Source organism: Balaenoptera borealis, assembly GCF_965194805.1.
Source record: "Balaenoptera borealis genome assembly, chromosome: 21".
NCBI classification, from domain to species: domain Eukaryota; kingdom Metazoa; phylum Chordata; class Mammalia; order Artiodactyla; family Balaenopteridae; genus Balaenoptera; species Balaenoptera borealis.
Window position 1 is genome coordinate 32,061,788 of NC_138880.1, and position 21,513 is coordinate 32,083,300.

The 21,513-nt window shown below is 37.6% G+C and overlaps 1 protein-coding gene across 8 annotated transcripts in view; it reads left to right on the top strand.

The window, feature by feature from the left end:
* The window catches only part of WDR17 (WD repeat domain 17), a 95,268-nt gene that overhangs the window by 72,895 nt on the left and 860 nt on the right, over nucleotides 1-21,513 (top strand). For 6 of the 8 annotated variants that reach the window (XM_082374589.1, XM_082374587.1, XM_082374582.1 and 3 more), the window contains 12 exons: nucleotides 1,572-1,636; nucleotides 4,283-4,415; nucleotides 4,887-4,978; nucleotides 6,280-6,379; nucleotides 7,217-7,356; nucleotides 9,638-9,658; nucleotides 11,321-11,432; nucleotides 14,482-14,623; nucleotides 14,900-15,002; nucleotides 16,276-16,377; nucleotides 19,011-19,109; nucleotides 19,750-19,933. In XM_082374589.1, the coding sequence (XP_082230715.1) occupies nucleotides 1,572-1,636; nucleotides 4,283-4,415; nucleotides 4,887-4,978; nucleotides 6,280-6,379; nucleotides 7,217-7,356; nucleotides 9,638-9,658; nucleotides 11,321-11,432; nucleotides 14,482-14,623; nucleotides 14,900-15,002; nucleotides 16,276-16,377; nucleotides 19,011-19,109; nucleotides 19,750-19,933 (1,293 nt within the window). The remainder of the gene's footprint in view (nucleotides 1-1,571; nucleotides 1,637-4,282; nucleotides 4,416-4,886; nucleotides 4,979-6,279; nucleotides 6,380-7,216; nucleotides 7,357-9,637; nucleotides 9,659-11,320; nucleotides 11,433-14,481; nucleotides 14,624-14,899; nucleotides 15,003-16,275; nucleotides 16,378-19,010; nucleotides 19,110-19,749; nucleotides 19,934-21,513) is intronic. The other 2 variants (XM_082374588.1, XM_082374586.1) reach the window with 1 other exon arrangement.

The window sequence follows — 21,513 nt, forward strand, 5'->3', positions numbered from 1 at the left end:
AAAAGAATACTTATAAATAATATGAGTAAAACTAAGCAGTAACATTACATTAAACTGCATCAAAATTAAATTTAGCTCACCTTTGTATTTCCCCATACATTAGAGACAAACAATGAATTACTGCTTGATCTAAAATAATAAAGTGTACCATTTAAAAATGTTATTTAAAAGGAACTGCAAACTAAAAAAATATTTAACTTAGGAGCAGTGTGAAATTTTTCTTATGAAGAAATAAAGGTATGACTTAAAAGTAACTTCTTTAACAGGGCACTTCTAGAAAGAATATCAAAAATGAAGGAGAAAAAGAATAAATAAATTTGGTAGAACAGTGTAATTCTTTATCTTTCTGAGTTATATATTTAGGTGTATATAATTTTAAACTATATTTAATTACAATTTAATTCAAGATAATTTAATCAGGCATTTACTTATGTAGCTAATAATTTTGTTGTTGTGCAGTTTCATCAGTGGACTTAATGATCCAAAGAACTGTGCTTACAACCCTTTAGAAATATAGGTGTCCTTATAATTGTTCATGATCACTGCCTTACAAATAGCTTCTATTTCTGTAAAATTGATAGTGTGAGATTAGGAAAACATTTATTCTTTTCACTTGCAACACATGTTTTTATTGAAAGAGCTTGGTGATTTTAAAGTTAATTTAATCTACATTTCAATTTCTTTCTTCCATTCATCCCTACTATAATAAAGACGAATTTCCCCAAAAAACATGATTATAAATAATGTAGTGTTAAAAATTCCCTATTGAAAATTTAACCTATTATTTTCAGGCTAATTACCAATTTTCTAGCTTTATTTGCAGTAGAACTTGCCTGTCTTGGAGAGCCTTAATTAAAATGAAGTTTTGATTTATGTAGTGATATTTCAGAATATTTTCTCCTCAGTTCCCTTCTAGACTTGAATTCAGTGAAATCTGTGTCTTCAAACAACAGTCACAATCAGCCTTAATTGAACAGCGAGCTTCTTTTAGTAGTAGTCTAATTTTTAAAATATGAAGAGAGGAATATCAATTATATAGGGAGAGATGACAATAAATAAAATTTATGACAATGAGTAGGGAAAAAATAAAAATAGAAATAAATGCCGTGTTTGTTAAATATAAGTAACAGTGAAATAAAAATTTCAGTGTATATATGACTTTGAAAATAGAACATAGAATACCATAGACCAGATTACTCTGGTGTTGTGTGGGAAAGTGAGTTAGTATATTTTTCAAACTACATACTTTATGTACTACCCCTTCCCCCAACCTCCTTTCTTTTTCTCTCTCTGTTCCCCCCCTTCCCTCTACCGCTCTTTCTTTTTCTGTAGGCTTGGGATTTTCCCTGCTAAATCAGGGAATTTATATATCTTATTTTATTTTAAAATATGGTAATACTTATACTCTAGGGAATGCGTGAGATAGTATACAAAAAATATCCCTGGAAATCCAAACACTCTTAATAAAAACTTGTGTTATAAATATGAGTTCATTTTTTAAAAAGTCTGTTAAGAGTTAGCCCGTACAATCAAAATGGGTATGTTTCTGCTCTTCTTTTCCCCTGTTCTAGTGGGACAAAGCCTTGTCAGTTGCTCCAGGGGTGTCTGTGAAATACTGGAAGAAGTTGATGCAGAGGTGAGGCAGAGAGTCTGTGTCCAAACAGATGTTTTACATTTTGTTAAAATAGAAGCAATATATAAATATGCTAGTATCCTTTGAGATTTTTTGCTTTTATGTTGTTTTAAATGATAATTGAATTTTATATCTCCTGATACAGTAAATTAAACGAATCAGTTATAAGTCATTCTTATATTTGAGCTGACATCTGATAAGAACAGTGGTGGAAGGCAAATACCCCCATGTTGACGGAGGAAATAACAGATCAGTCAACATACTCACTGGTTAATGTATTGCTATTGAAATATAAGTGGTAAGATTTTTTGAAGGTTACCAGAAGTTCGTGAAATAGTCATTCTGTAAATAATCTCAGAAATTCTCTCTGTGGACACTAATTCCTGCCGTGTCCTCTGCATGTGTACAAGGCAGTTCTGATGATGAAGAAGAGTTTTACCACTGAACAAGGTTAACCAGATGTCCTTGTTCTAGAATGTAATAAACAAACAAGATTTCTTCTGAGGTGTATTGGTTTCCTAGGGCTGCCATAGGAAAGGACCACAAACTGAGAGCTTAGAACAACAGAAATGTATTCTGTCACGGCTCTCAAGTTGTCAACAGTGTTGCTTCCTGCAGGAGGTTCTGAGAAGGAATCAGGTCCGTGCTTTCCCCCTGGCTTCTGGTGGTTACCGACAGCCATTGGTACTGCAGGCTCTGCCTGGTCTTCACATGGCATTATCCCCCGTGCGTCTCTGGGTCCAAATTTCCCCTTTTTAATAAGGATACCAGTCATATGAGATTTAGAGTTTACCCTAATCCAGTAGAACCCCATCTTAACTTAATTATATCAGCAAAGACTCTATTTCCAAATGAAGTCACATTCACAGGTACTGTGGATTAGGACTTCCACCATGTATCCTTTGAGGGGGAAACATAGACTGTTCTCTGTTCTGTTCTATTCATTCGTTCCACAAATATTTAGCGCTCACTACATGCCAGTTACCGTAGAGGACTATTTAATGAGTAATTACCTTGCTTCTGGCATTAAAAATGAGAAGTTTGGTTTTCGTTTCATGGGACGTGGTTTAGAAAAAAATTCAACTGTAACTCACACGTACCAATAAAATCAATCAGAGACTAAGCATGAAATACAGAAGGATTAACGCATTAGCCGTGGGAAAGTGGACCATTCCCTAGCACCTACTCTCCCCAAGTAAGTTAAGCAATAGCTAGCTCCAGCCCTCAGACTGCAGGCTCCTTAGACTAAGCTCTAAGAATCCAAAGTAATTCTAAGTTCATGTATCTTCTATTGTGCGTACAATTACTACACAATTGTAAATGTCATTGCTCCCACTGAAACCTTAATAAAGTCAGGTTAGCAGAGGGTATTTATTTCACAAAACAATTTTGTTTCAACCTAAGAAACAACAGTCTTTTTCATTTATCTTTGAAAACCAACACCTGATTTTCTCTGCTCCTTAGTTCACATGGTGGCCAGAAAATCATGTCCCTGCAACTCCTAAGTTCATGTTTTATGGATCCAGCCATTCAGAAAGATTGGTGGGCAGTCTCTCAGTCCTACTTCTAAATGCCCAGGAAGAGAATATTGTTTCTAAACAGCTATAACAGGGAAATCAGGGTCAGATGGTAAAAGCCTGGTTGTTAGGGAAAACTCCAATGACCCTGAACTGGAGACTGTTAACAGTCATCTAGGCAAACAATAATAAAATTGTTGTTTTATTCTTAAATAAAAAAGTGTCTACTGTACCCATCCAAAAGTTGGCAATTGAAATGGAGTTTAATGCAGGTACCAGCATAAATTAAATATACCAGATTAGTTTTCAGTAAAACTGAGATTAAACGTTAAGAGTGGAATTAACGAGGTTGGTCATTGAGAAGGTAATGGGGACTTAAAACAGGAAAAGAGAAACAGAGACAGACAGACAGACAGACAGTGATGGATGCGGAGAGACAGAGACAGACACATGTATATCCTTCATAATCTCCAAGATCAGGCCCCCGCTCCCCCCTCACATATTGGGAACATTATTTTTCTTTAAGCTACCCTGCTTGGGGCAAAGCTCCTTAACCCTTTCCAGCATATGAGCACAGCAAAAACATAGCCGGTTATGACAGTGAGTAGGGAAAAAATAAAAACAGAAATAAATTTCATGTTTGTTAAATATAAGTAACTGAAATAAAATTTTCTTGAATTATCCTTTTGAATGATTCTTAGGCTACTTGCATTTAGAGGCTCACCAATCATTGCTGTGCTCACTAAAACACTTAAAATTCTCTGTCTTTAGTGAAGTAGACACCCACATATGCATTAATCCAATTGAGAATAGATGTCCCATCACACATATCTAGGTAACAACTTATCAGAAAGATATATTCCTTATTTTAATAGCCAAGCTACATTAATTTTAAGACCTGAAATGTTCAGTGCATTTAAAATATGAAAATCTGTAGTTTCCTAAGGGAAAACAAGTACTAACAGTGTTGACTATTTCAGAAAACTTGGTCCTCCTTATGTGATATGATTATAAATCTAAGTCTTTGTGGATTCTGATGCAAATTTTAGATACTTCAGAGAATCTCAGTCAAACTGAGAACCTTGAAATTACTATGTTACATAAAAAAAAAACTTTGTTGTTATTTTATTAGGAGAGCTGATCAGTTAATCCAGGAAGATAAGGATGATGTCATTCCATACTGCGTAGCCATTGGCGATGTGAAAAAATTAGTCCGTTTTTTTATGTCAAGAGGTCAGCTTAAAGAAGCTCTGCTTGTTGCACAGGTACAAACACGTAACGACACGGGCTGGACACACTGGGAGGGGCGTGTGGGAGGGGGAAGGGCATGTTCACGTGATGGACAGAGTTGTAGATGGCTTGGCTTCTGCCCACCTCCCGACCTTCTTTCTTGGACATTTCGGTCACCCTCTCTTTGCTCTGGCCACACTGAACCTATTTTAGATCTTTAAATATGCAAGCATCTCTGAACTCTGGCCTTTTCTACGCTGCTGAACGTTGTATACACTTGAACAACTCTAGTAACCATTCACTTGAAGCTTCATGTTGATACAACAGAGTTCATGGGTTGGTTTTTTAGGTTTTTTTGTTTTTTTTTTTAAATTCTAAGGGTATCTCCAAATCGTAGTATAAATTTCAAACATCATTTAAATATACTTTGTTCAAAAGAATATTCTGAAATTGGTCCATTATCAACAGTTAGCTACAGATTAACTAAAGATTGCATTAAATTCCAGGCTGCTTGTGAGGGAAATATGCAAACCTTCCATGTTTCGACACCTAAAGGATCTTCTTGTTCTGATGATATCTACAAGGAAGACTTTAACGAGTGAGCGATTCGTTCTTTGTTGGGGATCAATATTTTTTTGTGGCTGGTTTCCCTTGAGGAGCTTTTGCGAGCCAGGCATTTCATCCTTCTTGGCACGCAGAAGACTCGTCTGTCTCGTGCCCTCAACTGCATTTCTCACCACAGCATGCGTCCCTAGACGAGGAGGGAAATGTCAGGCACATAGACACAGCCGCCGCACGTCTTATGTAGCTTCCAGAAAAGCAAACTGCATTTCAGTACAGAAACTGCACATAAAGCACCTAAATCCCTAAAATCTGATCAAACCTGCTGGGGAGGAGAGGCAGTAAAAGTAAGATGTGCCGTTTATTAATGTTTCACCCTAGACTCAGTGTGGATAACGTCTCCCTGCCATCACTCAGAATCCATGACCCTGGTATTAGCACCTGGAATAACATCTAGGCCTCTTGACATAGACACACTACTATATATAAAATAGATAACTAATAAAGACCTGCTGTATAGCACAGGGAACTCTACTCAATACTCTGTAATAACCTCTATGGGAAAAGAATCTAAAAAAGAGTGAATATATGTATATGTGTAATTGATTCACTTTGCTGTACAGCAGAAAGTAACACAACATTGTAAACCAACTGTACTCCAGTACAGATTTTTTTAAAAATTAAAAAAAAATGAAATCCAAATACTTAACGTTTTTAAAAGAAATGGAAATTAGGATTCTCCAGCCTTTTGACCTTTTTCAAATCTAGTAATCTACCTTCCTCTGCGTCTTCTCTTAGCTCCTATCATTGCCCTAGGAAATAGGATATTTAAACTTTTAGGACACTTAACAAGTAAAAATGATCACAAAATGTTAGGCAAATAATGTGTTGGGACTAACATATTCCTTCCTGGTGTTTTGCTGTTATTCTCTCTCATTTCTAAACTTGGCATTTTAAAGATCTAAAGATTACACCACCCCTGTTTCAGTCACCACCTAAATCTTGAAAAGTTTCTGTTCAACCTGTAATTCTTCTAAGGTTAACTGCCCCTATAGCTGAGGCATAAATTATTCGATGTAGGATGGGAAATTCTGAAAATTTGGCTTTTCTTCTGAAAAGAAGAAAAATTGCAGGGGAGAGCAGGTAGCCTATCAGCTCATCTGCTAAGAAAGACTGCTTTCCTGATTTTCCCCCCCAAATCAGGCTTTCTACCTAAACCAAGGATATAAAATTAAATCTTGTTTGATCCCTTAAGCAGCTTGTTATAAAAAGGCATCAGTTCACTTTTATGATGGAGTCCTTGTTTTTATATCCAGTACGTACACTTTTTCTTCCTAGACTCCTGCAGGAAGCCTGCAGAGAGCTGGCGGAATGGTATTTTCAGGATGGCCGGGCAGTCCTAGCCGCGTGTTGCCACCTCGCTGTGGATAATATCGAGGTACATTTCAAATTGGCTCATGTGAATGAAAAGCTCTTAAGATATGTCATGATGTTTGAGAGGGAATAATACGGTGACTTTCTATGTAAGATCTGGTTTTTGCATGCTTTCCAAGTCTGAGCGATTACATGCCCAATAAACACAGATAAACTCTACAGACTATGAGATCTTTTTATTTCCCTATTTATTTATTTTTATTACAAGAGACATATTTGTAACAACCTTACTTTAAGTATTTCATCATATATGAGAAGCAGTAGTGTGGTAAAGGGAAGAATCACCGGACTTGGACTCAGAATACCTGACTTTTGAAAGCAGTTATTTTTATACATACTTTAGTATATTCTTCACAAGTTATGTTTTTGAGGTATTTTTCATTTGAGCCTCTAATGTAATAGGAAGCCGCTAAGTAAAGATGTGGGTTCTATTTTGCACGTATCCTTAGCTATATTGGCCTTAAGGGATAATTGATAGTCATTGTACAGTATCGAGGAAGATTTTAAGAATTTACTTTTTTTCTGATAGAGAAACTGAAGGACATGTTGAGGATACTGCAGAGAGACTGTTATTAATTAATCACAAAAATGTGAGCAAAGGTTCGAAACTCTTAAATTCTGACCTTATAAAATGTGCTCTGTGTCCCTTTATCAGCTTTTCCATCTGAAAACTGTAGTTGCCCTTACATAAGTACTGTAGACAAATGTTAACACTCAGTTTTTATAAGAATAATCAATTATAGGTTAATACAACTTTATCTGCGTTATGAGATGAAGTAGGGGAATGATGATCCTACCCAACATCTATGAAACTGAAGGAATTCTTTTCTCATTGAGTAAGCTGGCTATGGCGTACCTGATTCGCGGAAACGAGCTGGAGTTGGCAGTCTGTGTGGGCACGGTGCTTGGAGAGCTGGCAGGACCCGCAACCCACTATGCGCTCGAGCTGCTGGCGAGAAAGTGCATGATGATTCCAACGTGGTGAGCATTTCTACAGTCAAAGAATAGTTTCATAGTGATGGAAGCATTTTTTGAATGTTGTAAGTTGCTCTTGATAAGGTGTGTGTTGGGAGAATATACGAGATCCCTTTTAGATAAAGATAAGATGTGAGCACAAATTAAGAGTGAGAACTACCATGGCTATGTAGCGAAGTCTGCCATCACTTATTCTAAAGTAGCCCAGTTGTAACGTGTAATATTTCAAACACATAAAGCACCATGAGACAGTAAATGTGCACTTCTTAAGATTATCAGGACCACGCATTCCCACTTTTTAAATTCTGCATGTCTACACTCATTCTTGTCAGATCTTGGGTCTTAGTTTGAGGTTTAGAAAATAAAGTCACCTTTCTAATGGAGAGCCATAATAAAGATGGTGTAGCCGGACAGTTGGAACAAACTTGGGCTGTGCTCTAAGAGGCAGACCCGAGAGAGTCCCTGGGGGACCTGGAGCTCCAGCTCACAGCAATTCTCCCTCACGTCTCAGGGCAGTCTTTCATCGTGGAGGAAGGAGATGGCGCTGTCACTCACGTGTTTGTTGAATAAAGATGATTTTAGACCTCTGTCTTCTCTTTCCCCAGAACACGTAGAACCTTGGGAAGTTTCTACATGAGCTTGTTTATGAGGGCTTTCACCTCTCCCCACTGTACACTCCCTGCACACAGGCCCCCGCTCTTACGATGGAGCTATTCAGACGCCACTGTTGAACACTACAGATGAGAATCGTCATCACCGCTAACTAACACTTCCGTACCGCTCTCTGTGCGCCATGCACCGTCGTAAGCGCTTACATGCAGCAGTTCACTCAGAACTACACAGTAGATGTTGATTCGCCTCTGGTCTCCATAAATGGAGATTTTTAGAATACCAACAATGGTATTTTTAGAATACCAACTCTTTATTAAGAAATGATCATTAACTGTTTTTGCTTTATTGCTTTGCAGAATGCCAATTCATTTATATAGTTTATATAAAACCTAACTACAAAGTAATGAGAACAGTTCCTATAACCTAGGTACAAAATCACTCATGATTTTATACTTTAAACCTGTGTAAAAAATGAACTGTGGCTTTCTACAATAAAACAATAATTAACTCAACTAAGCAAATTGAAATGCCAGGACTCAAAGCTACATAAACTGGCTCCAGGGTTTGCACTCTTAGCTACTGTCTTAGTCAGCTGGGGCTGCTGGAACGAAATGCTACAGACTGGGTGACTGATAAACAGGAGAAATTTATTTTTCATGGTTCTGGAGAGTGAGAAGTTCAAGATAAACTGGCAGATTTGGTGTCTGATGAGAGCTGGCTTCCTGGTTCGTAACGGGCTGCGTTTTTGCTGTGCTCACGTGGTGGAAGGGGTGAGGGAGCTCCCTGTGACCCCTTTTATCGGGGTACTAAATCCCATCCATCGCGGCTCTTCCCTCATGACCCTATAACCTCCCAAAGACCCCACCTCCTAATACCATCCCACTGGGGGTTAGATGTCAACATAGGACTTTTGGGGGACACAAACATTCAGTCTATGGCAGCTATCACACTACACCACCTCCTCTTCCAGGGCTGAGTCAGAAAAAGAGCAGTGCTTCCCGGTCTCCTTTCCTGTTGGATCTGGGGGCTTCAGAGAGATTCGGGAGTCTCAGAGTTATTCTAATTTTTACCCATATCTTACAGTGATATAAGAGCTCCCTCCCCCATCAGAATGGAGTGATGCCCCACCATCAGTCTCAGACTTAAGTGTACCTAACGCAGACCGTCCCTCGAGAGGACCCAGTTCCATCTCTCAAGAACTATGGTAGTTGGCTCAGACCCAACCGAAAGCATGAGGTCTAACTCACACTACTTATCCACAAAAATGACTGACGCTGTGCCAGAAGTCATCATCTAATTCAAATACAGTGTGATTACTTTTTTTAAAAAAGTAAAGGTAAAAAGTAGCAAAACATGGATATTAAATTCTAAAGAGGTTTCAAAATCTTCCACCTGACTGTATGTCTTATTGCTTTTAATATAAAAGAAACTCCTCCTTCCTTTTAACTCCCTCCAAGAATCCTTTCTTTATATAGCCATAGATTTGTGTACCAGAAACCAGGATAAAGTTCAGACGCTGAAATACATGGATCTGGCTTTTTTCCAGGTGAAATCTAATCCTAATGTAATTTTATAAACCGAGAACACTTCGTGTTTTTTACAGTTACTGGTAGAAGTTTGCTTTTTCTTGGTTGTCATTGCCCATTCATGGTATTCAAATTTATTTTCTTTTTAGCTTTCCATCCACCGGATACAGGTATTACCTAGTTATATTAAAATGTTCAATTAAAAATTCACATATTATTTTATTTTATTTTTAGAATACCAACTCTTTACTAAGAAATGATCATTAACTGTTTTTGCTTTATTGCTTTGCAGAATGCCAATTCATTTATATAGTTTATATAAAACCTAACTACAAAGTAACGAGAACAGTTCCTATAACCTAGGTACAAAATCACTCATGATTTTATACTTTAAACCTGTGTAAAACATGAACTGTGGCTTTCTACAATAAAACAATAATTAACTCAACTAAGCAAATTAAAATGCCTGTTCTATAGTGAAATTTAAGAGTTTGGATCATTTCGCTGGTCTATATCAGTATATAGAAATATATACACACATTTTCCCCTACTAGCATACTGAATTTTCAATAAATAGAGAATTAGCCTAAAAAGTAAATAAAATTAGCTACAATTGCTGTAAATTTCTCTGTATCAGGATATGATTCTAGGATAAGAAAGTCAGACTGTTGTCTGTAGTTCATAGAAGTTAAAGTAGAATTTTAGCACAGCTTTTTTAAACACTGTAAAAGCACATGATAATTTCTATATTCTCATGGACATTATGAAAAACGGCTATTAAATGTTAGTATCATAAAACATAAAGTCATACTTTTTATCAAGAACAGATGAATTAGTCTAATTTGGAACCTGTAAAAACACTCAAAGATTTACTTGCCTAATGATGATAGAGAATTTGACACATACAAATGATCCCTATTCCTGTTCTTTACTCACTGTATTCTGATGAAACATCTCCCTAATATTTTCTAAAATAATTTATTCACTTGAATGACCAATTTAGATTTTGCTGAAGGCTGCGCACAAAGAAGGCGGAGGAGGCTTTACTCCGAGTCCGCAGAACAGCCTTTGTAACTTCACATCTGGAATACTGTCTATTCTGAAGTCATGCTGAATGTCTATCATTTTCTTGAAAATTGAATAATAATATCGTAAGCCATTAAAAATGAGTGATTTCTCACTTATGAGGTGTGAAACCAAAACCCCCTCACCTCGTGAATTTTAAAAATGATTTTATACAAAATATTTTCATGTAAAGCTGTGAAAAGTCCACACATTTTTTAAATGTCTGATTTCAAAATGATTTATTCCATTGATTAAATCTTTAGAAAGCAAATCGGAAAACTGCATTTCTATCTTTGATTTCTACCTAAAGTTTAAGAAATACGCAGAATACCCATACATTCTAAACTTAAAATATCTAAATATCCATTCGTTTTAGTGAGCTGGAAAATACAGTTGTCCATTGTTGGCAAGTGTAGCAAAAGTTGATGAGAATTAGCTTTCACAGAGTCTGCCTTATAATTCGCTCCAAAGAACATGTCTAATACTACTTAGTTTAGTTAGAGAATTATTCCATAATAACAAAATTAATTGTAAATATATAAAGGCTCAGTATTTAGGAATTTCATAATACATTTTTTCTTCATGCCCTTTGGTTTCTGTAATCTACATTTAGAGGAGTTTCATAACTAAGTAGGAAATTAGTACTCTTTATGTAAATAGAAAAGCAAGGGAGGTGTAATGAGTCTTCTTCCTTTGAAATAGTTCTAAAATGTTATTTTTAGGCTTTTTTTTCCTCATTGAAGTTTCCCCTTTTGTTATGTGCATAGGAATTTGGCAGTTGATCTTCTCCTAATGACTCCTGATAGTGAACTACAGTTAGTAAAACTCTGTGCTTTCTACCCGGGGTGTATCGAAGAGATAGACGATCTTCATGAGAAGGTATGCCGATGATATTAAGTATTCTAGTTTGGAATGCAGTGCTGTGATTTAATTAGCTTTAGGTTTGGTCAAATAGTGACGCACGCAGAGAAATGAATGTACGGTCCCATCAGAATCCTCTCATAAAGACAACAAAAATTATAACAATAAGGAAGAACATTTATTGAGTTTTTACTATATGTTTGGAACTGTTCTAAATTTTCACATCTATCTGTTATCTATCTGTTACTTAATTCTCATGAAACCCTGAAAAGCAGGGGATACTGTTCCTAATTTATAAAGAAGGTGAACTCAGAGAAGGTAAGGAACTTGTAACTAGTTAACGGTGGGGTGAGAACTTCAACATTTGTAACTTCCCATCCCAAGCCCTTTCCACTTTGCATCTTAAGGTACAGGTATGCTAACTTTAAAAATAGGCAGTTTAGGATCTTTAAAAGAATTAGTGAAGTATAATAAAATTGGCCTGCTTATTCTAAAGTGCTTTTTAAAAATGCTCCATTACAGAATACAGGAATTTATATACCAAGATTACATATAAAAGCAATCAAAATGTTCAACAATAGGGAGACTGTATTAATTACAGTACATTTCTATATTTCAGTGCTATTAATCCATTAAAAAGGTCATGAAGTTCTATTTTTATTGACATTGGTAGATGGCTATAAAACAAGTAAATAAAAAGCAGATGATAAAACTATGTACACACCATATGATTTTCATTTGGAAAATCAACTGTGTACATATTTATTTTATTTATAGCACAGTACAGTTCTTTTAAGAAAAAGATGATATAAATAGAACATTTTCTCATCTTTAACTCTCAAAATAACAGAGTTTTCTTATATGAACCTTGATTTTCCCTGCAGTGGGGAATTGGCCCTATTCATTCAACAAGGGATACTAACTGAGTATTTTGTTAATACAGATAGACCAAAAATGTGTGTGAGTCTGTGTGTGTGTGTGTGTGTGTGTGTGTGTGTGTGTATGTGACTGTGTATGTTTATGGTATCAGGGAAAATACTTGCGAAAGGATAAATGTTGGAAGTTACCAATGGGTTGTGAGATTATAGGTGATTTTAACTTCTTTATACACTTTGCTCTGTCAATCACTTTTTAAATGAGCTGTGCTTTGCTTTATAAACATGACAAAAGTTATTTTTAAGTTGAAATTAAAATGCATATGGAAGGAGGCAGGAGTGGATATTTTTCAATTATCCTTTACATTTACTGTGTAGTGTTTCAGTGTACACTGACATATTCTCTGAGGCCAGAGGTGCGGTGTTAGTACGGAGGCTAAGAGAGGCTAAGTCCTTGTCTATGTTTACACAACTATTAATGAGGGGACAAACACAGTATTCACCTGGTCTTTTCATCACACATTCTGAAAGGGTATAATTGGACTCTCTTGCAGACTTCATTAATAACTCTTTAGAAAGACTAGTTAGTATGTGAGTAAAGGTGTTAATAACTCTGGAGAATTCCACAAGTAAGACTAAAAATCATAAATACATATATATATATACATATTTTGGCTGCGCCATGTGGCTTGCGGGATCTCAGCTCACCAACCAGGGACTGAACCCGGGTCATGGTAGTGAAAGCCCAGAATCCTAACCATTAGGCCACCAGGGAACTCCCCTAAAAATTATATTTAAATATTAAGTCATATAGCTTTTAGAATTTTAAGATAGGATAAGAATTACAGGAATGATCAACCTACTCTTCTTATCATATTCTGTGTCAGAATGAAATTTCAGTGGGAACCATTTGTTAATTCCCTCTACTCTCAGAGCATATAGCAAAGTGAAGAAACTTTTCTCTTTCTAACCAGGCACAGTTCCTAGCACATAGTAGTTGCTCAGTAAATAACTGGCATTCAGTGAATAAAGATGGGGAAACAATATGAAATGTCACATACATGAGAGCTCTTTTAGTTTAGTTTGTTGTAATTTTTTGGAGAGAGTTTGAGGGATCTAAAATATTCAGTTTACTTACATTTTAAACAACGGAAAATATGAAGCTGTGGGATAAACGCATTAATAAACAAATTGAATAAACCATCTTAGTAACTTAAGGGGATGTAAAAACTAGTGAGGAGGAACTAGAGTGACAAATCTCAAAGCAGAGGAGACGGGTGACCCAACTGTGGACGAACCACATCATCTGCGGTCACAGCACAAAATATTTTTTGCAGCGGAAGCTCCGTCTCAGTGGTTGCCAAAGACCAGTAAGACAGCAGTAAACTGTGCCTGTGTTGCTTAGAAACAAACCAACAAACTTTAACACCTAAACTGCAAATATCATGAACATGTCAGAGTTTTATCTAAAATTAATTTATAACTTAATTATAAGTTAAAGTATTGATTTGAGTTATTAATTATTAAGTCATTAATTTATAACTTAATTCCTGTGTACGTTATGGAAGCAGAAAAACTTACATGAGGGAGGAGTAGACTCTCAGTTTTAACAGAAAAAAATTATTTGAAAAGACGGGGAGTGTTGCTTTTCATTTTACGGTAATGAAATTTCATAGGCTCAAATCTCCACTTTGTGGCATTTCGGAATGTCAAAGCTGAAAACGTTGAGAGCTTGTCCTGCTCAAAATAAAGTTGCTTTGTCTCAAGGCCAAGTGAAAGTAAATCACTGTGTAGAGAACACGTAAGCATGCACCTTTTATGTTTTCTACATTTAATGTAGTTTTTGAGACTGGTCGGTATATTTGTTCTAAAGTAACTCATTTCAGCATTTCCTGTTCAATTACATTTGCAGGTGCTAATTCTAGTATCACAATCAGGACAATTTACTTCCGCCTCTTTTATTAGGTATTTGTATGATTAAAACTACTGGCTCATTAGGTAATACCCTATTTATTGTTATTAGATCTTAAAGATATTCCCATAAATGTATGCTTTTGGTACAAATTATTTCATTTACATCCGTTCTCAGCAACTTTAATGAGGAGGCATATTGGAAACATTTAGCACTTAATACTATTGCTTTTATCCCTATAAATTTTAGTAACAGTGTCATTAAACCAATTATTTTCTAGTGCAAGCTACCCACAGTAGAAGAATGTATGCAATTAGCTGAGACAGCCCATGCCGATGGCAATATATTTGAAACTATAAAGTATTACTTGTTAAGTCAAGAACCTGAAAAAGCCCTTCCTATTGGTATTGACTTCATCAAAGGTACGTGTTCAGTTGGTAGTATAATTTAAAATCTACTCTTTTATTTGGTATTTTCTTTCATATTGATAAAAAGGCTTAAAACCAAGCACTAGCCATCCTGAATTTAAAGAGCAAAGAGATTGCTGAGTGTTTGGTACCGGGACCTGATTGTGATCTAGAAAATAAAGAAGTAGATAGCGTCGACCAGAAAAGAATCAATTACATAAGTTAAAAATTGGATGAACAAGTTTTAATCCTATTATTTAGAGAATCTTTTATTTGGTTTTATTTTGCCAGAATATATCAGTAGTTCAAATTGGACTTTGGATACCATTTACCCTGTTCTTGACCTACTGAGTTATGTTCGTACTGAAAAATTAGTCCTGCATACATGTACTGAGTGAGTACTTTTTCTCCAAAATGCGTAACTGAGCTTATGTAATGTTTCAGAATGGCTGTATTTTTTTTTAAAATTAATTTATTTATTTTTGGCTGCATTGGGTCTCCGTTGCTGCACGCGGGCTTTCTCTAGTTGCGGCGAGCGGGGGCTACTCTTCGTTGCGGTGCGCGGGCTTCTCATTGCGGTGGTTCCTCTTGTTGCGGAGCACGGGCTCTAGGCGCCGGGCTTCAGTAGTTGTGGCACGTGGGCTCAGCAGTTGTGGCGCACGGGCTTAGTTGCTCCGTGGCCCGTGGGATCTTCCCGGACCAGGGCTCGAACCCATGTCCCCTGCATTGGCAGGCGAATTCTTAACCACTGCGCCACCAGGGAAGATCCCGCCTGTATTGTTTTTGGTGTTCAGATCAGGAAATAAGATCATCTTGGACAGATAGGTGCACGTGTAGAAAAATTACATTTTAATTTGTGTTATCCTTAGGTAAAAATACAGAGGTCAGTTTGAAACAAATAGTAAATCTTAGTGGTCCCATTTCCTAATACCTAGTGTGTTATGTGTATGTACACACAGACACACACATACACACCTGGTTCAAATAGGACCAATTTGGAGCTTTGGGATGGTTTTGGACCTCATGTCCTCGGTGGTCTGTCTAGTGGTCATATCTCTTAAATCTCCATGTGTGCAAAGCATACTAGGTTGGGGAAAGAAGTGCAAGTGCTAGAAAGTAAAAAATAGACACTATCCTTGAATTCAAGTATCATTTAAGGATATTGTTATCCATGTAACTAAAATCCCGAGACCACATATATTTATACTAGAGGTTTTGGGCTATTTTTGTTGCAATGCCATGTGGAAAAGATGGTGCAGAGCCTGTGAAACTTTGGCAAGCTTCCCCAGCTGGGTGTGCAGGAGGCGTTCTCTGCCGTTGCCTGCGGTCTGCACAGTATGCCAGGAATCCGTCAATCCGACCCAGTGCATTACTCGGGGAGAAATTACATGGAGGAACAGACAAGGAAGAGAGAAAAACAAGAAGGCAGAGTTAAATATTATGTAAAGACTTTTATTTCAAAATACAATTTATGTTATTGTGTACATGTCTGAACAGGAGTTAACTGATGAATAAAACATCTTCAAGTTTAGAAAATTTTCTAAGCATATTTTGCTATAAATGTCACCCATCAAAATACAGAGACACAAGTACAGTAACTGTATATGAGAGCAATGTGCTGTACCTCAAGTTATGGCATCTTTAAAAATAAATATATTCTCTTTTAGAGCTCGAAACGAATTGCTGATATTGTGTGGGTACGTTGGTGCTTTGCTGGCTATCAGAAGACAGTACCAAAGCATCGTCCCGGCACTTTATGAGTACACGAGGTAAAAGCAGGTTCTCTTCTACTGTGAAATTAGAGAAGTGCCTTTCACTGAGACGGTTAGTGTCTAAGTGCATCATAGAAGCAACAAATACATCTTGCACTCATCCATTTATTTACTAAGCATGTGCTTCATAATAAAGCAGCAGTAAACGATATGAATTAGCAGTGAACTGGGGTGTAAATAATAGAAATCCTAATTCTAGCTTAAACACTAAGGTTTCCTGGTCTTGTGTCAAGACACTTGAGGTAGGCATTCTCGGGCAGATTCCATCGATGATCTGGATTCTTCCCTTCTTTCGGCTCCGACATTCTTGTCTTCCTTCCTCTTGCCTGAGTGACCCAGGGTTACCAGGTAGCTCCCAGCCCTCTGGGTATTAGGTCTACATTCGAAGCAGAAGGAGTGGTAAGGGTGAAAGGATGGAGACCGCAGAGGGCAGGACCCTTTGATTCAGGCAGGAAAGTCTTCCTTAGGGCTGTGCACCTACAACCCCCTGGCCAGGGCTGTGTAACCCTACTTTCAAAGGAAGATGAAAAACTGTGTATTTTAGCTTTCCCATCTCTACAGTAGAAAAATGCAGTAGAAAAGTATATTGTATTCAGGTATAACCTACCTGCCAAACTCCTGTGTTTTCTAACAGCTTGCTGAACATCAGCCATTGTGCTTAAAGCTTGTCATACTCAAAAATAAAATCCAGTGCCCCTGGTGGGGAGGTCTGGTGTAGCTGTGGGCCTGACCAGGGGGCAGCAGAGATTCCTGCTGTCAGGGCTCTCAAGGAGAGATCTACGCCGGCAGCATGACCACAATTCGAAAGCAACTTTTAACACTATTTAGAAAATATATTGTGAGAACAGTAGGATGTATCACATGGAATTAATATTATTTGATGAGCTGTGTTCAGCTCTATATGACTTTGGTAATGAAGGAGAGAAAATGGTCCCTTGAAAAGATATCACCAGTACAAGGAAGGCATTTTATTCCTAAGGCAGGAGAGACTTGAGACAGTGTGGCTGGGTTAGAAACGTGATAGTTCAGAGGGAGAAACGCGAACTCCAGGACCTGCCTGTACTCTGTCCCTCAGAACCCACCCTCTCACCTCTGTGCGGACAACTCACCCTTCTGTACGCAGGTACAGCGCCTGGCTGGACACCCAGCAGCTCCCTGACCTCAGTGCGCTCAGAATTAAAGCCATCTTCCTTCTCACATCTATTCCTCCTGGGTTCGCTCTTTCTTCTGATGATGTCATTATACTTCTGTCGTCCAGAATCAGGATTAGGTGTTCTTCCTCGCCGTCAACATCCAATTATGCAGTAAATTCCCACACCCGCACGTTTCTCATTCTCTGGGACCCACAGTTACTGTCTTCACTAACTGTCCCCTGTGGTAGCCCTTCCTCTAGTCACCCTACCCCCCTCCTCCTGTCACCCCTACAACAGTTGCATTAGCCTCCCTGATGGTGAGACTCCCCACTAGTGAACAGATAACATTTTAGATCCTTAGTCTTACTTCGAAATTCCACAGAAGTCAAATTCCATCCTTATCACCCACTGTGTCCTTCTACATGTTCTCTACTCCAGCCAAACTGAAACTCTTGTGATTCCCTGTACACATGTAAGCTTTTCTCTGGTATTTTCACAGTGCCCTCTCCACCTAGTTACCTTGGTTTTTCTCTTCACTCTTTAACAATGCTCTCTCTACAGTAGATCATCAAAAACTACTGGGCAGACAAAGTACTACCAAGTGCAGAATTGTAGACGGGGAAACCATATGATTTAACGAATTTGTTTTGGAGCCAGGCTACGTTATCAATAAAAAAATTTTAAGTCAATAATTTGAGGTTGAAAAAAAACAAGCTACCAACTGATTTGAGATAATATTACTGAAATGTTAGGGGTATGTGTGTGTGTGGGGAGGGTATTTATATATTTTTTCTCACCAATTCTGATCGTGTCCCAGAAGAATGATGACAACCAGCAAGAATTAAAAACATAAGATATAAATGATAGAAATGCTTACTTTTAGTCTTATATCATCTGTGAGGTCTTATGTTCTTTTTCTTTGTATCTCCTAAACAGCTTTTACTTTTAAATTTCAACCAACTAGTTCCTTGAAAAACATAGTGAGTTTGTCACTTATGGGAACTAGGACTAGCAATTCCTTATCTCCAGCCTCATGATTAACCCCAACGTTGTATCTGATTTCCAGTTTTCTATACACAGATGTGATGAATCACTGCTGTCGCTGTCTCACTGCTTCTTTTCACACATCCCCGTCTTTAAAGGATTGAAATCAGCATTTCCATTGCTTTCCGCTAACTGGCATTCTTCTCTTACTGTTCCACTTGCTTTCTAAGAGTCATCTTTAATACGGAGACACACTGGACCACACCGTAGCTGGCCGTGGCTGTTACTCAGCAATGCTCGGCCTCTCATCCAACCAATATTTATTGAATATTTTTGACCTGCCAGGGACTTGCACACACACACACACACCCCTACATGTATATATTTACATATACACATAGATTTGTGAACAACAGTTGTTAAATCTGAAATGGCAGTTATTTAAAGTTCATTTGCTCTTTTGCTATCTTTGTCTTGGATGGCAGATGTTAATTTCTTTTTCACATGTTTCAGTCAGCTATTGAAACGTCGGAAGGTGTCAGTGCCTATAAAGATTGAACACCTTTCCGAGGAATTGGATGCGTGGAGAGCTTGCACACAATCCATCAACCGGTGAGTGAATCTGATATAAAAACTGGGATACAGAAGGTATCACTTAATGTTACAGACAAACTGATTGAAAATTCGGTTGTCTCGTTATTCATCTCGGCAGGATAATGAATCTTGGGCTGTTTAGCATATATTCAGTAATAATTTACAACGCTCTTTCCTGCCTTTTTTAAGTCCTTCATTTTACTGTAAATTGAGTCTAAAGTTGATTTGCCATGTTTTATAAAGGAGAACTAAATAATCATCAGGGACTGTTTTTTACCCCACTCTTTTTTTTTTTTTTAATTTATTTATTTATGGCTGTGTTGGGTCTTCGTTTCTGTGCGAGGGCTTTCTCTAGTTGTGGCAAGCGGGGGCCACTCTTCATCGCGGTGCGCGGGCCTCTCACTATCGCGGCCTCTCTCGTTGCGGAGCACAGGCTCCAGACGCGCAGGCTCAGTAGTTGTGGCTCACGGGCTTAGTTGCTCCACGGCATGTGGGATCTTCCCAGACCAGGGCTCGAACCCGTGTCCCCTGCATTGGCAGGCAGATTCTCAACCACTGCGCCACCAGGGAAGCCCCATCAGGGACTGTTTTTTAATCTAAACCTTAACAACCCTGTGATTCTACAAAACTAAAAATGGAATATCTGTTGAAAATATAGATCATCAGAAGAATCTCCATATACACCCCCTTCTGATTCACAAAGAGCGGTTTATGCAACTTTACTGAAGAGACTAAAAGAAGAACCACTCAGGGGAATTATTGGACCAGATTATGTGACCGGATCAAATCTTCCCAGCCATTCTGATATTCACATCTCTTGTCTCACAGGATTAAAAATCCAGGTACAGCGTAATGTCAGGCATAAATTGTGCACGTTCATCTTTTTTATTTGTTTCATTAGTTTTTGAAATGTGATCTTAAAATAAGCACAACCTGAATAAAAGTAGGTACCTATAAAGAGACCTGAGGCCCAGTGAGAAAATATTGCCCTTAATGCTTCCATATTTGGTATAAATGTTTTCTCTCTCCTTGAAATAAATTCAGAGACATGGTCATTGTACTGTTATCATAAAAGCAATTCATATAATAGATATACTTAGTAACAAATGTTTTAAAAGACATATAGATCATATCCTTAGGGAAATTAAATAAGAAAGACAAAGCAACAATCAACACAGTTACAAATTATTATATCTCAGTAGATTAAATTTAACTTTATAGTCTCCATTTTTGTTTTATAAACACAAAGAAAGCAATTAAAAACTGATAGATGTATAATATATCATTGATATATTATGCATATTCTTACACTGACTTACTGAACTTTTCAGCAATTAAAAATTACGGGGATCAATCATGAGGGATGGCTAATTCCCAAGGAATGGTCCCTCATGCCCCGTCAAAGTAATGATGGTGAACGATGCCAGAGCCTCCCAGTGTGACCCAGGGGTGCCATTATCTCCAGAAAATAGAGGAGCCTTCATCATCCCAGAGCCAGGACCGGTTGTAGGTGTCCCCAGGAAGTGAACAAAGCTGAATCCCCATGAAATGCTAATGGAGACCAGGTGGGACTAAAAGAACGCCACCTCTTGGGCACATTCACATATTACTAAGTGGATTCTTGTATTTCTGATGTAACGTAGCTAATTACATTTCTAACACTGACATGCCAGGTCAATGGAGAAAGGTACGTGGGGGGATAATCACTCCAATTAAATATCTTGCTGCTAATGTAAACTCTAACTATAGCTTGACTTGATGCCGGAAACAAACTAAGTCTTCAGAACACAACAATATATTCCAAACCACAGACAGAACACATAGCTGTATACGTGCTTATCCACTTATGTTCAGAGATAAAGAACCAAAGCAGTAAATTCAAGAACTTATGATTAAGAGCAAAAACCATTATGCAGTTTTCAGAATACATTTTCAGTGCCACTCACCGCCTTGCATGTACTTCTAGAGCTCGACACTTTCCTGTTTCTCCTCTTCAGGACTTTTTCTCCATCTGAGACAGACAGATGACCTCCACAGGCTAACCTCTCTGCACTCACACACACATTAGGAAAGGACCTACTCACTATCTTACATACACTAGGGCACAAATGACTGATTCAGAGTGGGGGCTACCCTCCTAGGATATTTCTGTTCCTGCAGAAAATCAGTGTGTTCTGCTTAAAACTAAAATTTCAAGTACCTGTAAATAGGAAGCTGCCTACTTGGTGTAATGGATTTTCTAATATCTAGAAATAATTTACTAACAACAAGCTGTTATCATTTGAAATCATGATAAAAAAACCTGATAACTTTAGAAAGTAATGAAGAAAGTAAGTTTTTATTCCATTTTGTGTTTGTAAAATCATGCTTTTCCTTCTAAGAGCTGGGAGATACACGTTGAAAGTTTTTTTTTGGATTTAGT